We start from the raw sequence: 21,465 nt of genomic DNA, 5'->3' as shown, positions 1-21,465 counted from the left end.
GTCCTTGCGGTTTAATGTACATAGGGGAAACTACACAACCTGTTAAGGATCGGATACCCAAGCACGAATCCACCATCAGGTGTAAAAATCTGTTGCTTCTAATTCTCCATCACTTTACCACCATGGACCATAAGATATCCCAACTACGCTTTCAAGTTATTCAACAAGTCCCCCCACCTAGGAGGGGTGGCGATCGCATTAGATTATTAAAACAGCGGGAGGCATACTGGAAACATAGGCTTGATACACTAACACCCAGAGGCCTTAATCGGGAGTTATACAAGTTATACTTTATATCATATTTAGCTTTGCCTTTTATTGCTCAGGTCCTTTGCCATATTATACCCGTAAATAGTGCTTCTCGAATCATCATTGTGGTCTCTACAGAGATTGCTTTGCAGTAATGACGAGTCTTGTATTTTAGGAATGTTTATTTCATTATATTCGACTACTTATGACTGTCTAGTATCTTTGCAGAGTTGCTTATATTGAACGCACTTCTCTCTCTCTGGATCCCTGTCCATGATTTTGTGCCCCCCAGCAACACCCATCTCTTCTCTCAGTTGCTTCCACCTTATCCTCCTGCTTCTGGTCCTCAGGAATGCATAACTTCACTGTGAGACGCTCTAACAACGCCGCTGGAACGCATGTGGAACGCACGGACATCACTTACGCCGAGCACTGATAGGTCACTGCCACAGTATTGATCCCGCCCCTTCCTTTCTTATGTCTCATCACTCCTCGCTACTGCACAGCCGACGAGCGAGGGATACCGCGTCGCTGCAGGCCGTGCACGCTCTCTATAATGTCCTTAAGGGGAGCTGTTGTGAGTTAATTCTCACCAGTTGTGAGTTCACCTTCTGGACTCCCTCTGGTGGTGACGGGAGGTGGTGCGGCTGGTTTGATCGGTGGAGATCTGCCACCTGAGAATGAGGATGACGATTGGATCTCAGGATTCTCAGATTGGATTTAAGCCAGTCGACGCCCTAGTCAGTTGCTGGTGATACCTTCTGGCTTGTCAGCTCTTGGGTTTCAGTTCTGTTCCAGTCATCTAAAGCTAAGTTTTTCTGCTAATGTTCACACTTGATTTTGTTGGTCTATTCAGTTTTTTGTGTGGTCAGCCAGCCCCGGCTGGGGGCTGTGCTGAATTTCCACTCTTATTTATCAGTATTTTGCCAATTTGCTTTATGTCCCTTACTAGTTCGGTCTCTTTTTGGTCTGTCTCAGAATATTTCACAGTGCTGATATAGTGGGAGAAGTCTAGTGACTTCAGGGTTAATTTTGCTATCAGAAGTGTGGGACATTATTTTTGTAGGGTTTTTTGCAGGTTGCAGATAGTGTCTTCCCTTTCCTTCCCAGTAAGTTTGGGCCCCATCATTTGCTCAGCCTATTTTCCTGCCTGTGTTTGTGCCTTCATCTTGTTTCACTGTCAATACATGTGTGGGGGCTATCTATTCCTTTGGGGTCTGCTCTGGGTCAGTTAGTTTTCTCTTTTCTTGCTTTAGGCTTATTTAGTCCTCCGGCCATGACGAGGCGTCTAGGTTCATTGTAGGCACGCTCCACGGCTACTGCTAGTTGTGAGGTAAGATCAGGGATCTGCAATCTTCATAGTTACCAACCTCTCTGGTTTTCTGTGGCTTAGCTTGTTTGCTTTTTTCTCCACGGTTACCCATTCATAACAGGGAGCACTGCTCCTGTGACCTCTCTAACAGTACCCCAGTATATCGCACTCACTAGTCTGTCTCTCCCATTAAGACGCCACATCTTTTGCGTTCATACCAGCACTGCACTCCAGCTGCCGCACTTACAGTGGGGAGCCCATCTTATATCCTGTTTCCTCTTATTGTGGACCGCTCCATCTACCTCCTAACTACCACCCTTTTTCTCTTATAACAGATGTGGTAAATTTCTTTACGCCTCACTTTGATCAGACATCCAATACTATATAGCAGTCCGGTAGATGGTATTTGTCTTCCCTCTCTAGCACCGACCACCATATAAAATGCTTTGCACTTGCGCATTATACTGTTTTGTCTTTTGCTCAATACCATTTGATTCTTTATACAAGATGACCATTGCCACATGTATTTTGGCTTTTGTATATACTTTGTTTTATTTTCCTTTTTACTATTTTGTATCTATGGACTCGTATGTTTATACTGTATTCTGTTTATATCCAAAGCAAACTGATGAAGGCCGCTGTTGGACGAAACTTTTTATTTATTTTGGCTGCATTTAAACACATCAGCATTATTCCTGAAGTTGAGTGCCAAGTTCTTTGTTTACTCAAGGCTGTGGGGACCTGCTTGTGCACCCCAGTGCATACGGTGTTCTTCCTTAATCTATTTACCATTACTGACCAAATTAATTCTTTAAAAGCCGTCTACTCCATAATTATAGAATTTGCGTCGGTTTCTTACTATAAAATTAAATGTTAAAAAGTCGAACATCCTGAGTAACCTAAGATACTCAGTTCGGAATGAGTTTCTTTGCTCCTGGGAAAAATCTAATATTCCTTATTTTAGGAATAACAAAACCATTATATAATACTCTGGATGAGAACCTAATGTTTAAAAACTGATCCAAAATTCCATTGACAAATGTGATAAAAGTTAATTCCTCTTGGTTAGGACGGATTGTACTTTATAAGGTGGCTCAATTAAGAAAAATGCTTATTGGAAACAGAACGTTTGTAAACTTTCGAAATAAACAGAATTTGGAACGAAGGTTGAATAATTTTGATTTAAACTGTATGTATAATAATAATTTTTACTTTTATAGCGCTGACATTCTGCAGCACTTTACAATTCAGAGCGTCCTTGCACAAATAATACTTTTTCAGAGTATAAGCTTGGTCTTTATTCAAGGCAGCTAATAAAATGGTAGAAATCAGTGTTTAGACCACTTTGAGCTAGGGTATGGAATGTATATACAATTGTAATGTCTCGGGAAGGGTTGCAAGTGAACTCACCGGTGCAATCTCCCGGAAGATGGGTTCAGAAGACAGCCTCAGGCTCCTAGGGTGAGCAGGACTGAAGTGAGATTGCTTCAGGCCAGATAGGACCTGAAGCACATTACTGCTGGGGGCATGGCCTAAGCTTCAGAGAGCTAGGAGCTGAAGGAAAACTCCTGAAAAGGTAACTATGGGACAAAATTACCCATGGGCATAGACAGGGACATAAACCAAACCAGGCCGGGGTCAAAGCATGAGATAGCACGACAGTACGAAAGGATTAGACAGAACAGATAGTAGAGTACAGGCAGCGGCCAATACCAAACGGACAGAGAAGGTACAGAAACAGAATCCAGCAAGCAGTAGCCAGAGATCAGACCGAGTCAAAAACCAAAGTATAAGGCTAACCAGCACACGGCACAAAACACACTAAGGGTAACACACTCAGCCAAGGGCGAAAGTATCACTGACAAGGGAAATTCCCAAATGGAGGCCATAAAAAGTCCACCCAGGGTCAGAGTGAGGCTACAGGAATTAACCCTAGAATAACCGAGCCAGACAAACCATGAGATGCAATATATATATATATACATACATACATACATAAACACACACATTGCACATACACACCAGCCTGCCTCCTCTTCAGTTCCTCTAGACTCCTGCACTTAAAAGACCTGTGACTAGAGTTGAGCGAAACAGGTCGGTCAGATTCAAAAGTCGCCGACTTTCGCCAGTCGGGTTTCATGAAACGAAACCCGTCCACAGTGTGAAGTTGGCCATGCGGTCGGCGACCCAAGCGCCAAAGTCTGTTTTCGCTGAAAGCTTGCACGTGACTTTTTTCAGCCAATGAGAGAAGAGAGAAAGAGAGAGAGATATTTCACCGCCTCTAGGGTTAAAATTCATGCCAGGTGTGTCTACAGTCCTCCACTCACTACTGACTTTTCTCCCCATTGACTTGCATTGGGTTTCGTGTTTCACGACTTTTCCCTATAGTCGGCCGATTTCGTTCGACTCGACTTTTGAGAAAGTCCCTAAAAAAGGCAAAGTCGCTCATCTCTACCTGTGACCATCATAGTCACAAGACTGTGATGTTACCAAAGTTCTGTAAGCAGTCTTAAACTCTCAAGAGAAATGCTGAGGGCCCCAAGGAGAGTGGGGGCCCTGTGAAATTGCCCAGTATGTCCCTCTAATATCAGTCTTGCATACCAGCCTCCTCTTTTGTTCCTCCAGTTAATGGACCTTTGATGTCACCAAAGGTCTTTAAGCAGTTTTTTGGCATAGGACTGTCCTTTGCCGGTAACTGTTGTATTTTTTTGTAAGATCCGTCAAATAAATACACTTAAAAAATAAAAATGATTATTTCTCCTTGTAAGCTCTTTGATGATTACGAAGCTGTGAGGGTAAACATTTCCAACATACTAAACGTAATTATGATTGACCCACAATGTGAGTTTTAAGATGTTCTATAAGATTTGATCTCCTACTAAAACAATTCTGACATTCTAGGCATGAAAATGGCTTTTCCATTGTGTGGCTTTTTTGATGTCTAACAAGATCTACTCTACCCCTGTAACATTTCCCACATTCTGAACATGAATATGGCTTCTCCCCTGTATGAATTCTCTGATGTACAACAAAACCTGATTTACGGCGAAAACATTTCCCACATTCTGAACATGAAAATGGCTTTTCCCCCGTGTGAATTCTCTGATGCACAATAAGAGTTGATTTCTGCTTAAAACACTTTCCACATTCTAAACATGAGTATGGCTTCTCCCCTGTGTGAGTTTTTCGATGCTCAACAAGATTTGATTTCCGATTAAAACATTTCCCACAATCTGAACATGAATACGGCTTCTCCCCTGTGTGAATTCTCTGATGTATAGCAAGATCTGATTTATAATTAAAACATTTCCAACATTCTGAACAGGATAATGGCTTCACCCCTGCTCTCTGCGCTTTAACAACCTTTCTGTGACTTTGACTTTGCTTAACATTCTGTAATGAATCAGAAGATAGGACCTGTTGATTATAAAATACATCTTTGTGGTGAAGGGCTGTAGTTATACATGAAGCAATGACATGCTCTTCATATGTTTTTGGTGTGATACCATGACCATCTGCTTTCAAATCTGATGATATCATATATCTTTCTGAGTTCCTGGTAAAGATATCTGTCAAGAATAAAAACATATTTTTAATAATGTAACTATCTTTATATTGTTAATGTTATATTTACTCTACTGAACAAAAAATTAAAAAGTAACACTTTTGTTGCTGGGAGCATTTTTCATGAGCTGGACACAAAAGACCTTTTTCTCAAATATTGTTCACAAATTTGCCTAAATTGGTGTTAGTGAACTCTTCTCCTTTGCCAAGATAATCCGTCCACCTCACAGGTGTGGCGTATCCAGATGCGAATTAGACAGCATGATTATTGTGCCTTAGGCTGGCCACAATAAAAGGCCATTCTCAAATGTGCAGTTTTATCACACAACACAATGCCACAGGTTTTAAAAGAGCATGACATTGGCATTCCTACTACAGGAATGCCCTACCAGAGCTGTTGTTCGTAAATCGAATGTTCATTTCTCTACCATACGCCGTTTGGTAGAGAAATTGACAGTGCATCTAACCGGCCTCACAACCACAGACCACGTGTAACCACACCAGCCCCAGGACCTCAACATCCAAAATCTTCACCTCCAAGATCGTCTGAGACCAGCCACCTGGACAGCTGCTGCTATAATTGGTTTGGCTGAACAAAGAATTTCGGCACAAACTAAGAAACTTATTTATACAGTTTTATATATATTCTATTTCTTGTGCATGTGTTTTTTTTTTTAATGGTGTTTTTGTGTTTTGATCACTTCTTGATTTTTTTTATCATGCAGAATAAGCAAAAGCTGCAATTCAGGCAAATAGTTATTTTTTTCAGGTTATTCACTGTGCTAGATAAATATACACTGCTCAAAAAATAAAGGGAACACTAAAACAAGAGAGTATAACTCCAAGTAAATCAAACTTCTGTGAAATCAAACTGTCCACTTAGGAAGCAACACTGACTGACAATCAATTTCACATGCTGTTGTGCATATGGAATAAACAGATGGAAATTACTGGCAATCATCAAGACGCCCTCAATAAAGGAGTGGTTCTGCAGGTGGGGACCACAGACCACATCTCAGTACCAATGCTTTCTGGCTGATGTTTTGATCACTTTTGAATGTTGGTTGTGCTTTCACACTCGTGGTAGCATGCGACGGACTCTACAACCCACACAAGTCGCTCAGGTAGTGCAGATCATCCAGGATGGCACATCAGTGCGAGCTGTGGCAAGAAGGTTTGCTGTGTCTGTCAGCGTAGTGTCTAGAAGCGCTACCAGGAGAGAGGCCAGTACACCAGGAGACGTGGAGGGGGCAGCAGGAGGGCAACAACCCAGCAGCTGGACCGCTACCTCCGCCTTTGTGCAAGGAGGAACAGGAGGAGCACTGCCAGAGCCCTGCAAAATGACCTCCAGCAGGCCACAAATGTGCAGGTGTCTGCACAAACGGTTAGAAACCGACTCCATGAGGATGGTCTGAGGGCTCGACGTCCACAGATGGAATTGTGCTCACAGCCCAACACCGTGCAGGACACTTGGCATTAGCCACAGAACACCAGGACTGGCAAATTCGCCACTGGTGCCCTGTGCTCTGCACAGATGAAAGCAGGTTCACACTGAGCACATGTGACAGACGTGAAAGTCTGGAGATGCTGTGGAGAGCGATCTGCTGCCTGCAACATCCTTCAGCATGACCGGTTAGGCAGTGGGTCAGTAATGGTGTGGGGTGGCATTTCTTTGGAGGATCGCACAGCCCTCCATGTGCTCGCCAGAGGTAGCCTGACTGCCATTAGGTACCGAGATGAGATCCTCAGACCCCTTGTGAGACCATATGCTGGTGCGCTTGGCCCTGGGTTCCTCCTAATGCAGGACAATGCCAGACCTCATGTGGCTGGAGTGTGTCAGCAGTTCCTGCAAGATGAAGGCATTGAAGCTATGGATTGGCCCACCCATTCCCCAGGCCTGAATCCAATTGAGCACATCTGGGACATCATGTCTCGCTCCATCCACCAATGTTGCGTTGCACCACAGACTGTCCAGGCGTTGGCAGATGCTTTAGTCCAGGTCTTGGAAGAGATCCCTCAAGATACCATCTGCCACCTCATCAGGAGCATGCCCAGGCGTTGTATAGTAGGGAGGTCACACAGGCACGTGGCGGCCACACACACAATACTGAGCATCTTTTCCTTGTCATGAGGCATTTCTACTGAAGTTGGATCAGCCTGTAATTTGATTTTCCACTCGGATTTTGAGTATCATTCCAAATCCAGACCTCCATGGGACATTCATTTTGATTTACATTATTGTTATGTTTTATAGTTCTGAACACATTCCACTATGCAATGAATAAAACTTTGCAACAGGAATATTTCATTCAGAGATATCTAGGATGCAGTATTTTAGTGTTCCCTTTATTTTTTCGAGCAGTGTATATATTTTTTCTACATATAATGGTGATACCAAATATACCATGTTTGGTTTTTATCTTTCAAAATAAGCAATTTTTTTTTATTAGGAGAATTTTAGATTTTATTTTCAGAATAATATAATTGTTTGCTTAACTAATACAATGCACTACTGATGTAGTAGAGTGCATTATGTTTGGCTGCCAGTATTATAGTAAGCGGCAGCCTATTAGATCCTACGTTTAGCAGAATCTATTAGGTTTGGTACTAATTATCTTTATATTGGAAGTATATAACGCCATTTACATTGTTCCTGAAACCGAAAAGGTCACCCAGTGTTTTAAATTTTTTTTTCCCTAAGATTCTTAGTTCTAAAGAATTTCTTGTCACAATAAAGGGAGCGTTCATTTCATACAATTCAATTTATTTTCCAGACTCATTCCAGATATTTTAATCCCGTAGCACTTGCCACAAGAACAGTATCCATGTCGGCCTTTACTTAGATAAAGAATACTGCCACTCAGATGACTTTAAGAAACAATTAATATACAGATAAGAATTCCTGACAGGACACAGATTATGACATGTAATATAATTTTTTTTTTTTTTTTTTTATCTGTGACTTCACTGCATTTAGTGGTCACTACTCACCTGGGTAGTCATCTGAAGGAATCTCCTCTTTACGCCACTCATCACCCCTCACATATGTCTCTGTAGTATTAATATGGGTGAGATCTTCACCCTGAAACAAATATTGTAAAAGTCACAGACAGATGGAGAAGTCCCATCTATGATCAGCTCTAATCCTGCCATCTCCACCACTCTCATTACACAAGTATAAAACATATAATACTGGTGGATAGAACAAGACTGAGCACAAGACCTTCACAGCCGTCTACACATCATAGGGGAGATCTCCTGACACCTTCTCTCCATCTACCTGATGATCCTGAGGAACATTGGGATCTTCTTGTTTACAGTCCTGTGGAAGAAGAGGACGGGGACATCTCTCTGGTGTTGTCCTCTTACTGGATAGATCTGGAGGAAACACATACAGGGACTGAATTTATTTACATACAGATAATTATAGGCCGTGTGTATTTAGCCCTGTCTATTACCTGGAGATGTGAGGGGCTGGGGAACCTCCATTATGACGTTCTTGTACAGATCTCTGTGTCCTTCTAAGTACTCCCACTCCTCCATGGAGAAATAGACGGAGACATCCTGACACCTTATAGGAACCTGACACATACAATGATACCGTCATCCCCCCGATCCCTTCATAGTGTGTAACTGTATAATGTCCCAGCATTCCCAGCAGTGTCACCTCTCCAGTCAGCAGCTCAATCATCTTATAGGTGAGTTCTAGGATCTTCTGGTCATTGATGTCCTCATGGATCAGGGGGTGAGGTGGAGGCCCCGTGATAGGGCTCAGGGGTCTTCCCCATCCCTCAGACACAGGGTCCTGACAGCGATCACTAGAGGTCTTCTTCACTACTGTGTAATCCTGGTTATGGAGAGACACATTAATAAATCTCACTACAGACATTTCCAGAGTCCTCACCTCTCCAGTTCTATCCATCTGTTATTCCCATAGATAAGAATTATGTAATGTGACGTCATCAGAATCTCTCACCTCTCCAGTGAGACGGAAGAGGATCTCTAGGGTGAGGTGTAATATCCTCTCCGCCATCTTGTCTCTGTCCATATCCATCCATTAAGATTTAAGGCAAATTTTCTAGTAGATAATCACTATACCGATTGTATCTGCCAGGATCCTAAATGGAAGGAAGATCAGCTGATGAAGAATCATACAAAATACCATGGGAAAACAAGATACAGGAGCAGTGATGCTGGTATAGTGTAAGGACATGTGCACACCGTGACATGTCAGGTGGACACGTCCTGTAACCAATCCGAAAAAGTGCAGAAGTTGGAACATAAAGGACAGCACTGTATAAAACAACTCACTGTTCATACTTTACATTTTTTAAACTTTTATTAACCCCTTCAGGTTTCCAAAGCTGCAAAACAGTTACAAGAAGTGACCTGAAAATAGCAGATAAAACGCCAAGAAATGGCATCTCAGGACCCCGTCCGTTCTGAGGACCAGAGACGGTGCCTATAGTGAGGTCACAGGACACAGTTACAAGTCCATGAGTAAAAAAAGAAAAAAAAAAAAAAAGAGAAAAAGGAAAGGATTGTCCAGGAAGGAATCAATGTGCAGTGTACCACAGTGTAGCACATTCAGATTCGTGTTTGGTTTCCCGAGTATTTTTCCTTAGCGTCGTCAAAATTTGGTCACAGTTGAGTAAATAATCGCGTTTCCACTAATGGATTTTTTTTTTTTTTAAGACTTTGGCTAGGATAGTGGTGCTGGATGTTGAGTGGAGGGGGACGTGTTTGAGGGGAGGGGGTGGGGACTGGGAATAGGTCAGAGGAGCGGCGTACTGTATTTTAAAAAAAATGAACTTAATGTACATTCCAGCAGGTAATCGGGGTGCAGAAACCATCAACGACGTCATGACTCAAGTGTTTTGGTCATTGGCTGCCGGAGTCACATGTCCCTTTCTATATAAAAAGCAGACATGTTGTTTTGCTGGTGCTATTTTCTCAGTGTAACAGCACAGGGAGGCCGCTCCTGCAGGTTAACTTGTTATATAGTTAGATAGGATCCTGTCCTGCGTAAAATCATGTGGGCTCTGCAATGATCTCAATGCTGATGACTCCCAATTATACATTTCTCCTGATATCACGCCTGCCTTTTTTAAGAAAACACCAGTGACTGTCTTACCGCTGTCTAACATCATGTCCTCCTTATATCTGAAACTGAACTCCTTGTGTTTCCTCCCTATACTAATGTACCTATACCCGACATTGCCATTTCCGTGTGTGGTTCCACCATTACTCCCCAGCAACATGCCCGCTGGCTTGGGGTCATACTTGAATCAGAGCTTTCCTTTGCCCCCCACATCTAATCACTGGCTCGCTCTTGTTATCTGCACCTCAAAGACATTTCTAGAATTCGACCTTTTCTTACTTTCAACTCTGCAAAAACTCTTACTGTTTCTCTTATTCATTCTCGTCTGGACTATTGTAACTCTCTACTAAATCAGTCTCCCTCTTATCAAACTCTCCCCTCTCCAATCCATCTTGAATGCTGCAGCCAGGATCACCACCAACCATTACACCGATGCCTCTACCTTGTGTCAGCCCTTACACTGGTTACCCATCCACTCCAGAATCCAGTACAAACTTATTACCCTCACCCACAAAGCTCTCCATGGCTCAGCACCACCCTACATCTCCTCCCTCGTCTCAATCTACCACCCTACCCATGCCCTCCGTTCTGCTAATGACCTGAGGTTAACATCCTCAATAATCATAGATTGTAGATTGTAAGCTTGCGAGCAGGGACCTCACTCCTAATGTCATTGTTTGAATTGTCTTAACTTGTATTGAATTTATTGTCTGTACATGTCCCCGCTTAATTGTAAAGTGCTGCGGAATATGTTGGCGCTATATAAATAAAAATTATTATTATTAATCAGAACCTCCCACTCCCGTCTCCAAGACTCATGGATGCATGAGGCAGGGCTTCAGCACTATCTCTAATCCTAACAATACGGGCGTCATGTTGCAGATAGTACAGCAAGAAGATGCTCATATGTGGGGCGCTTCCATGAGGTCTGAGTCCATGGTGTCTTGGTGACAGGATTATTATTATTATTTATTTATATAGCATCATTGATTCCATGGTGCTGTACATGAGAAGGGGTTACATACAAATTACAGATATCACTTACAGTAAACAAACTAACAATGACACACTGATACAGAGTGGAGAGAGGACCCTGCCCTTTCGGGCTTACATGCTACAAGATGGTGGGGAAGGAGACAGTAGGTTGGGGGGTTGCAGCAGTTCAGGTGTTGGTTGAGGTGATATCACCGGTAGTGGTGAGAGAGAAGGAGGTAGCGGGGTCATTGCAGGCTGTAAGCTTTCTTGAAGAGGTGGGTTTTCAGGTTCCGTCTGAAGGATCCAAATGTGGTTGATAGTCGGATTTGTTGGGGCAAAGAATTCCAGAGAATAGGTGCTATTCGGGAGAAGTCTTGGAGGCGGTTGGGTGAGGAGCGAATAAGTGTGGAGGAGAGAAGGACGTCTTGGGAGGACCGGAGACTATGTGAGGGAAGGTATCGGGAGATTAGTTCAGAGACATATGGGGGAGACAGGTTATAGATGGCTTTGTAGGTCAGAATTAGTCATTTGAACTGGATACGCTGAGGGAATGGGAGCCAGTGAAGAGATTTACAGAGGGGAGAAGCGGAGGAGTAGCAAGGAGAGAGATGTATTAGTCGGGCAGCAGAGTTAAGGATGGACTGGAGAGGTGCGACGGTGTTAGCAGGGAGACCACAGAAAAGGATGTTGCAGTAGTCGAGGCGGGAGATGATGAGGGCATGCACAAGCATTTTATTAGATTGAGGGTTGAGGAAAGGATGGATTCTGGAAATATTTTTGAGCTGGAGGCGACAGGAGGTAGAAAGAGCTTGGATGTGCGGTTTGAAGGACAGGGCAGAGTCAAAGGTTACTCCGAGGCAGCGGACTTCTGGTACTGGGGAAAGTGTGATGTCATTAATTTTTATAGCTAGGTCGGGTAAAGAAGATCTGTGAGATGGAGGAAAGATGATGAGTTCAGATTTGTCTACATTGAGTTTGAGGAAGCATAACAGGATAACACTCAACCTTGCTTGCTACTTCCCCTTATGCCAACCACAGACAGAGAATGGATCATAATCCTCTTCATCTCATGACTGTTCTGTGCCCATCATCCCTTCCTCCTCCATTTGTTCCTCAGCTCCTGCACCTTCACTAACAGTTTGTCTGGTACCATAACCCCTTCTCGACCACTGTAATCCACCCTCCCATGGCACACACTTGTGTGAAGACAGTCCGGAACTTTGAGATATCATTATCCCTTCTGCATCCTCCTCAGTTTCCTCCTGTTCCTCTGGGACCACCACTTCCTCCTGCAGACTATTCAAAGTGTGCTCCAGCATGTAGATGTCTGGAATAGTGATGCATCGTCAGTGCTAACCATCTTAGTAGCCATTTCGAAACTGTGCAGAAGGATGCAGTGGTCCTTCATCTGTGCTCAATATGCAAGCTTGATTTGCACCACATCCATACTATTTTGGCACAGGTTATGCAAAAGTACAACTTGCACCAGGGCTCAAAGCTGCTACCACAGTAGCTGCAACATGTGGAGCGTGGAATTCCACTGTGTCGGAAGGTCGCATATTGGTTAACTGGTAAGCTGACAGATCTGTAGTGTTGCAAGTTGATGACTTGCCAGGTGCAACTGGCGGAAGTGAGCACACACAGCGACTGTGCTTTCTGCAGCGCATACATGCTGGAGAGTGGAGAAGATATTGCAGTACCACCAGGTTGAGGACATGAGCCATGCAAGGCACGTGTGTGAGGTTGACCCAGCATATAGCAGGAAACATGTTTGCACAGTTATCGCACACCCCATTACCTGCATTCAGATTGTGTGGAGACTAGAGTTGAGCGATACCGTCCGATACTTCAAAGTATCGTATCGGATGGTATCGGCCGATCTTTAAAAAAAGTATCGGTATCGCCGATTCCGATACCGGAAGTCCCATTCAAGTCTATGGGACTTCCGGTATCGGAATAAGAAAAACCCTTTCCTGCCCTTGTACAGCCTCTCTGGGGTCTGTACGGGCCTTTCGGGGGGCTGTGCCGGCCTGCCAGGGGGTCTGTGCAGGCTCCGGTGGTCTGTGCCGGCCTGCCGGTGGTCTGTGCCGGCCTGCCGGGGGGCTGTGCCGGCCTGCCGGGGGGCTGTGCCGGCATCGTCCGATGGGACTACAAGTCCCATCGGGCGATGCCTGCTACCATGACAGTGATTGACACATTAGCCAATGATGGGACAGTAGTAGTCCCATCATCCGGCTAATGTGTTAAATGTAAAAAAAAAAAAAAAAAAAAATTACATGCTACATACATACAACATGCATACTACATACATACTACATATATACTACATACATGCTACATTCATACTACATACATGCTACATAAATACTACATGCAACATACATACTACATATATACTACATGCATGCTACATGCTACATACTACATATATACTACATGCATGCTACATACATACTACATGCTACATACTACATATATACTACATGCATGCTACATACATACTACATGCTACATACTACATATATACTACATGCATGCTACATACATACTACATGCTACATACATACTACATGCATGCTACATACATACTACATGCATGCTACATACATACTACATGCTACATACATACTACATATATACTACATGCATGCTACATACATACTACATGCATGCTACATACATACTACATGCTACATACATACTACATGCTACATACATACTACATATATACTACATGCATGCTACATACTACATGCTACATACATACTACATATATACTACATGCATGCTACATACATACTACATATATACTACATGCATGCTACATACATACTACATGCTACATGCATGCTACATACATATTACATGCTACATACATACCACATATATACTACATACATACAATACATTCATACAATACATACATAGACATACAGTACATATAACATAGAGTAACATACTTACCAATACTTGTCACATTGTTCCCCGAAGCCATTGTCTTTTCCGGAATAAATATTAACATAACAAACCACAAAAATACTCACCCATGATCCGAAGCAGTCCACGAGTGTGTCCCACGACGATCTTGGGTAGAGAACTGCAGCATCAGATGATGCTGCCGTTCTCTACGGGCTGCAGGAATCCAATGACGGAAGGTAGGTATCCTTCCGCACTGTATTCCTCCGCCACTTAAAAAAAAAAAAAGTCCCTAGTCTCACTTTATGCCATTGCTGCGTGGGAAATTCCCACACAGCAATGGCATAAAGTGAGACTAGGGACTTTTTTTTTTTTTAAGTGGCGGAGGAATACAGTGCGGAAGGATACCTACCTTCCGTCATTGGATTCCTGCAGCCCGTAGAGAACGGCAGCATCATCTGATGCTGCAGTTCTCTACCCAAGATCGTCGTGGGACACACTCGTGGACTGCTTCGGATCATGGGTGAGTATTTTTGTGGTTTGTTATGTTAATATTTATTCCGGAAAAGACAATGGCTTCGGGGAACAATGTGACAAGTATTGGTAAGTATGTTACTCTATGTTATATGTACTGTATGTCTATGTATGTATTGTATGAATGTATTGTATGTATGTAGTATATATGTGGTATGTATGTAGCATGTAGTATGTATGTAGCATGCATGTAGCATGTAGTATGTATGTAGCATGCATGTAGTATATATGTAGTATGTATGTAGCATGCATGTAGTATATATGTAGCATGTATGTAGTATGTATGTGGTATGTATGTAGCATGTATGTAGCATGCATGTAGTATATATGTAGTATGTATGTAGCATGTAGTATGTATGTAGTATGTATGTAGTATGTATGTGGTATGTATGTGGCATGTAGTATGTATGTAGCATGCAGGTAGTATGTATGTAGCATGCATGTAGTATGTATGTAGTATGTATGTAGTATGTAGCATGTATGTAGTATGTATGTAGTATGTAGCATGCATGTAGTATGTATGTAGCATGCATGTAGTATATATGTAGTATGTAGTATGTATGTAGTATGTATGTGGTATGTATGTAGCATGTAGTATGTATGTAGCATGCATGTAGTATGTATGTAGCATGTATGTAGCATGCATGTATGTAGCATGCAGTATGTATGTAGCATGTATGTAGCATGTATGTAGCATATATGTAGCATATATGTAGTATGTATGTAGCATGTAGTATGTATGTAGCATGCATGTAGTGTGTATGTAGCATGTAGTGTGTATGTAGCATGTAGTGTGTATGTAGCATGTAGTGTGTATGTAGCATGTAGTGTGTATGTAGCATGTAGTGTGTATGTAGCATGTAGTGTGTATGTAGCATGTAGTGTGTATGTAGCATGTAGTGTGTATGTAGCATGTAGTGTGTATGTAGCATGTAGTGTGTATGTAGCATGTAGTGTGTATGTAGCATGTAGTGTGTATGTAGCATGTAGTGTGTATGTAGCATGTAGTATGTATGTAGCATGTATGTAGTATATATGTAGTATGTATGTAGTATGTATGTAGTATTTTTTTTTTTTTTTTTTTAACATTTAACACATTAGCCGGATGATGGGACTACTACTGTCCCATCATTGGCTAATGTGTCAATCACTGTCATGGTAGCAGGCATCGCCCGATGGGACTTGTAGTCCCATCGGACGATGCTTGCACAGACCCCCGGACATCAGCACAGCCCCCCGGCAGGCTGGCACAGCCCCCCGGCCGGCCGGTACAGACCCCCACAGGGTGCACAGACCACCGGCAGGCCGGCACAGCCCCCCGGCAGGCCGGTACAGACCCCCACAGGGTGCACAGACCACCGGCAGGCCGGCACAGCCCCCCGGCAGGCCGGTACAGACCCCCACAGGGTGCACAGACCACCGGCAGGCCGGCACTGCCCCCCGGCAGGCCGGTACAGACCCCGGGCAGTCCACACAGCCCCCCGGCAGGCCGGCACAGCCCCCCAGCAGGCCGGCAGAGACCCCCGGAAGGCCCGAAATGACGGCGCATCATGATGCGCACACACCGCGCATCATGATGACGTCAGTCTGTCAATCAACTTTGAACTTCCGATTCCGATGCCGAATTCCGAAATTGAAAAAATATCGGAAGTCGGTATCGGAATTCCGATACAGCAAGTATCGGCCGATACCCGATACTTGCGGTATCGGAATGCTCAACACTAGTGGAGACTGCTTTTACTGAAACCTGGCCTGGATAGCTGACCACAAATCTTCAGCTGTGTAACTGCGATTTCCAATGCAAAAATCAGACAAGATGATTTTCTGGATTTGTTTTCTCATTTTGACTCTCATAGTTGTGGTATACCTATGATATCAATTACAGGCCTCTCTCATCTTCATAAGTGGGAGAAGTTGGACAATTGGTGGCTGACTAAATACATTTTTCCCCCCATTATACCTCCACCCGCAGAGCCGCACTCCACATAGAGAATAATGGAGCCTCCAGCACCAACCTCCACCCGCAGAGCCACACTCCACATAGAGAATAATGGAGCCTCCAGCACCGACCTCCACCCACAGAGCCGCACTCCACATAGAGAATAATGGAGCCTCCAGCACCAACCTCCACCCGCAGAGCCACACTCCACATAGAGAATAATGGAGCCTCCAGCACCGACCTCCACCCGCAGAGCCACACTCCACATAGAGAATAATGGAGCCTCCAGCACCAACCTCCACCCGCAGAGCCGCACTCCACATAGAGAATAATGGAGCCTCCAGCACCGACCTCCACCCGCAGAGCCGCACTCCACACAGAGAATAATGGAACCTCCAGCACCGACCTCCACCCGCAGAGCCACACTCCACATAGAGAATAATGGAGCCTCCAGCACCGACCTCCACCCGCAGAGCCGCACTCCACATAGAGAATAATGGAGCCTCCAGCACCAACCTCCACCCGCAGAGCCGCACTCCACATAGAGAATAATGGAGCCTCCAGCACCGACCTCCACCCGCAGAGCCGCACTCCACACAGAGAATAATGGAACCTCCAGCACCGACCTCCACCCGCAGAGCCACACTCCACATAGAGAATAATGGAGCCTCCAGCACCGACCTCCACCCGCAGAGCCGCACTCCACATAGAGAATAATGGAGCCTCCAGCACCGACCTCCACCCGCAGAGCCACACTCCACATAGAGAATAATGGAGCCTCCGGCACCGACCTCCACCCGCACTCCACATAGAGAATAATGGGGCTCCCAGCACCGACCTCCACCCGCAGAGCCGCACTCCACAAAGAGAATAATGGAGCCTCCGGCACCAACCTCCACCCGCAGAGCCGCACTCCACATAGAGAATAATGGAGCCTCCGGCACCAACCTCCACCCGCAGAGCCGCACTCCACATAGAGAATAATGGAGCCTCCGGCACCGACCTCCACCCGCAGCGCCGCACTCCACATAGAGAATAATGGAGCCTCCAGCACCGACCTCCACCCGCAGAGCCGCACTCCACATAGAGAATAATGGAGCCTCCAGCGCTGCACTCCACATAGAGAATAATGGAGCCTCCGGCACCGACCTCCACCCGCAGAGCCGCACTCCACATAGAGAATAATGGAGCCTCCAGCACCGACCTCCACCCGCAGCGCCGCACTCCACATAGAGAATAATGGAGCCTCCGGCACCAACCTCCACCCGCAGAGCCGCACTCCACATAGAGAATAATGGAGCCTCTGGCACCGACCTCCACCCGCAGCACCGCACTCCACATAGAGAATAATGGAGCCTCCAGCACCGACCTCCACCCGCAGAGCCGCACTCCACATAGAGAATAATGGAGCCTCCAGCGCTGCACTCCACATAGAGAATAATGGAGCCTCCGGCACCGACCTCCACCCGCAGAGCCGCACTCCACATAGAGAATAATGGAGTCTCCAGCGCTGCACTCCACATAGAGAATAATGGAGCCTCCGGCACCGACCTCCACCCGCAGAGCCGCACTCCACATAGAGAATAATGGAGCCTCCAGCACCGACCTCCACCCGCAGAGCCGCACTCCACATAGAGAATAATGGAGCCTCCAGCACCGACCTCCACCCGCAGAGCCGCACTCCACATAGAGAATAATGGAGCCTCCGGCACTGACCTCCACCCGCAGAGCCGCACTCCACATAGAGAATAATGGAGCCTCCGGCACTGACCTCCACCCGCAGAGCCGCACTCCACATAGAGAATAATGGAGCCTCCGGCACCGACCTCCACCCGCAGAGCCGCACTCCACATAGAGAATAATGGAGCCTCCGGCACCGACCTCCACCCGCAGAGCCGCACTCCACATAGAGAATAATGGAGCCTCCGGCACCGACCTCCACCCGCAGAGGCGCACTCCACATAGAGAATAATGGAGCCTCCAGCACCGACCTCCACCCGCAGAGCCACACTCCACATAGAGAATAATGGAGCCTCCGGCACCGACCTCCACCCGCAGAGCCGCACTCCACATAGAGAATAATGGAGCCTCCAGCACCGACCTCCACCCGCAGAGCCGCACTCCACATAGAGAATAATGGAGCCTCCAGCACCGACCTCCACCCGCAGAGCCGCACTCCACATAGAGAATAATGGAGCCTCCGGCACTGACCTCCACCCGCAGAGCCGCACTCCACATAGAGAATAATGGAGCCTCCGGCACTGACCTCCACCCGCAGAGCCGCACTCCACATAGAGAATAATGGAGCCTCCGGCACCGACCTCCACCCGCAGAGCCGCACTCCACATAGAGAATAATGGAGCCTCCGGCACCGACCTCCACCCGCAGAGCCGCACTCCACATAGAGAATAATGGAGCCTCCAGCACCGACCTCCACCCGCAGAGCCGCACTCCACATAGAGAATAATGGAGCCTCCAGCACCGACCTCCACCCGCAGAGCTGCACTCCACATAGAGAATAATGGAGCCTCCGGCACCGACCTCCACCCGCAGAGGCGCACTCCACATAGAGAATAATGGAGCCTCCAGCACCGACCTCCACCCGCAGAGCCGCACTCCACATAGAGAATAATGGAGCCTCCAGCACTGACCTCCACCCGCAGAGCCGCACTCCACATAGAGAATAATGGAGCCTCCAGCACTGACCTCCACCCGCAGAGCCGCACTCCACATAGAGAATAATGGAGCCTCCAGCACTGACCTCCACCCGCAGAGCCGCACTCCACATAGAGAATAATGGAGCCTCCAGCAATGACCTCCACCCGCAGAGCCGCACTCCACATAGAGAATAATGGAGCCTCCAGCACCGACCTCCACCCGCAGAGCCGCACTCCACATAGAGAATAATGGATCCTCCAGCACCGACCTCCACCCGCAGAGCCGCACTCCACATAGAGAATAATGGAGCCTCCAGCACCGACCTCCACCCGCAGAGTCGCACTCCACATAGAGAATAATGGAGCCTCCAGCACCGACCTCCACCCGCAGAGCCGCACTCCACATATATGGCTGCTCTGTGCGCACAGGACCTGTGATGAGGTCACAGGAGGGGAGGAGTCAGGGGTCACATGATCAGGGGCCTCAGTGTGTGCAGGACTCTGCTGTGCTGGTTGTCATGGTGCTGGATGAAGAGTGTGGAGTCAGGAGGGGTTTCCAGTGTGGATGTACTGTAGCCGGGCTGGGTGTGTACGAGGTTTACAGAGCAGAGCCGTGTGTATACGATGTGGACGGAGCGGAGCCATGTGTGGACGGAATGGCCCATTCAAATGTCTTGGGTGGCCATCTGGGCATGGAAAAAGCTCAAGAATGGGTTATGCGATTGTTCTCTTGGCCTGGATGTCACCAGAAAATCTTACCGTATTCCAGGTCCTGTCCCATCTGCCAGGTAAACGCCCCCTCCTCTCACTTTCAAATTCCCCTCATGCCATTGGCCATCATACAGGTGCCATTTGAGCAAATTGCCATGGACTTGGTATGTCCCCTGGATAAATCTGCTAGTGGGCATAAATACATGTTGGTCATCCTTGACTGTGCTATTTGGTACCCTGAAGCAGTTCCCCTGAGAATCTTCTCTGCGAAAAGTATAGCCTGCAAGTTGGCACACATTTTTCCATGGATACGATTATAGAAGGAGATACTGACCAACCAAAGAACACTCTGTATGAATAAGGAGATGAGGGAACTATGTAAGGCCCTGCAAATTACACAATTGAAGACGTCCATGTACCATCCCCAGATGAATGGCCTTGTGGAAAGTTTTAATAAAACATCGAAGGATGGTCGAGACTAGGACTGTCTCTTGCCTCATCTGTTGCTTTCTATCCAGGAGGTTCCACAAACCTCTAACAGATTCTCTCTGTTTGAACTTCTGTATGGCTAACATCTGCAGAGTTTCCTAGATATAGCAAAGGAAACCTGGGAAGCCAAAATCACCCTCCCACCGGAGCTTCATGGAGAACATCACCGAGATACAGAAGAGGATTGTGAATTTGATGCCCATCGCAAAAGGACATCTCCTCTAGTGTCTACAACTGGTCAGCCAGGGTGAGGAAGTTCAGCTCTTGGGACCAAGTCCTTGTCCCACAGTGGAAAGTAAGTCATTGGCCAAATGGCAAGACCCCTATGAGGTGATGGAGAAGCTTGGTGAATTGAACTACAAGATTCACCAACCAGGAAGATGGAAATCGTACCAAGTGTACCAAGACAATCTTATCAAGCAATGGCAACACATGGAGCCCATTGAAAATCCATGTTTGCTGGTCAAGGCAGAAGCAGATGTTGAAGAAGTCGCAGTAGGGACGACATTGTTGAAGGTTCAAAAACAGCAGTGTTGGGAGTTGCTGCAGCAGAACAGGGACCTGTCCTCAGATTTTTCACGGTGTACAAAGGTCATAGAACACGAGGTTCGGACCGAATTTCTTGTTGCAAGTGAACTTTAAGCCCTATCGAATTCCCAAGGCCCGGCAACAGCTAATTTACAAGGAAATAAAGCATATGCCGAATCTCTGAATGAAGTCTCCAAGTTCGATGTATATCTGATGCCAGTGGCGTAACTACAAAGTTATGGGCCCCGGTGCGAACTTTCAAATGGGCCCCCCCCAATGCCAAAATACAGGCACATCTCCACTCCGTACACGCTCCGCTCCGTCCACCTCGTACGCATGCGTGTTGTGAATTCACTTTCTGGCCTGCCACTGGTTACTGGTGAAGGTAGTGGAGCTGGTTGTATTGACAGAGAAGTCGTGAGTTCTCTTTCCTGGCTCCCTCTGGTGGTTACAGGAGGTAATGGAGCTGATCTAATTAACAAAGGCCTGC

At 46.0% G+C, this 21,465-nt stretch overlaps 1 protein-coding gene across 1 annotated transcript; it reads right to left on the bottom strand.

Annotated features, from left to right (window-relative positions):
• Positions 1 to 2,202: 2,202 nt before the first annotated feature.
• Positions 2,203 to 19,662, bottom strand: LOC141094320 (oocyte zinc finger protein XlCOF8.4-like). The gene is made up of 7 exons (XM_073580158.1): positions 19,517 to 19,662; positions 9,102 to 9,243; positions 8,793 to 8,972; positions 8,584 to 8,707; positions 8,406 to 8,503; positions 8,117 to 8,207; positions 2,203 to 5,130 (listed from the first exon to the last, which is right to left on the bottom strand). Exons 2-7 carry the CDS (start codon positions 9,177 to 9,179, stop codon positions 4,385 to 4,387), a joined length of 1,317 nt encoding a protein of 438 aa, XP_073436259.1. The 5' UTR covers positions 9,180 to 9,243; positions 19,517 to 19,662; the 3' UTR covers positions 2,203 to 4,384.
• Positions 19,663 to 21,465: the final 1,803 nt, after the last annotated feature.

This window comes from Dendrobates tinctorius, unplaced genomic scaffold (assembly GCF_039654945.1).
Source record: "Dendrobates tinctorius isolate UK_male_01 unplaced genomic scaffold, ASM3965494v1 ptg000063l, whole genome shotgun sequence".
NCBI lineage: Eukaryota > Metazoa > Chordata > Amphibia > Anura > Dendrobatidae > Dendrobates > Dendrobates tinctorius.
Note: the sequence above shows the minus strand (reverse complement) of the source record. Positions and strands in the feature narration are given on the sequence as shown.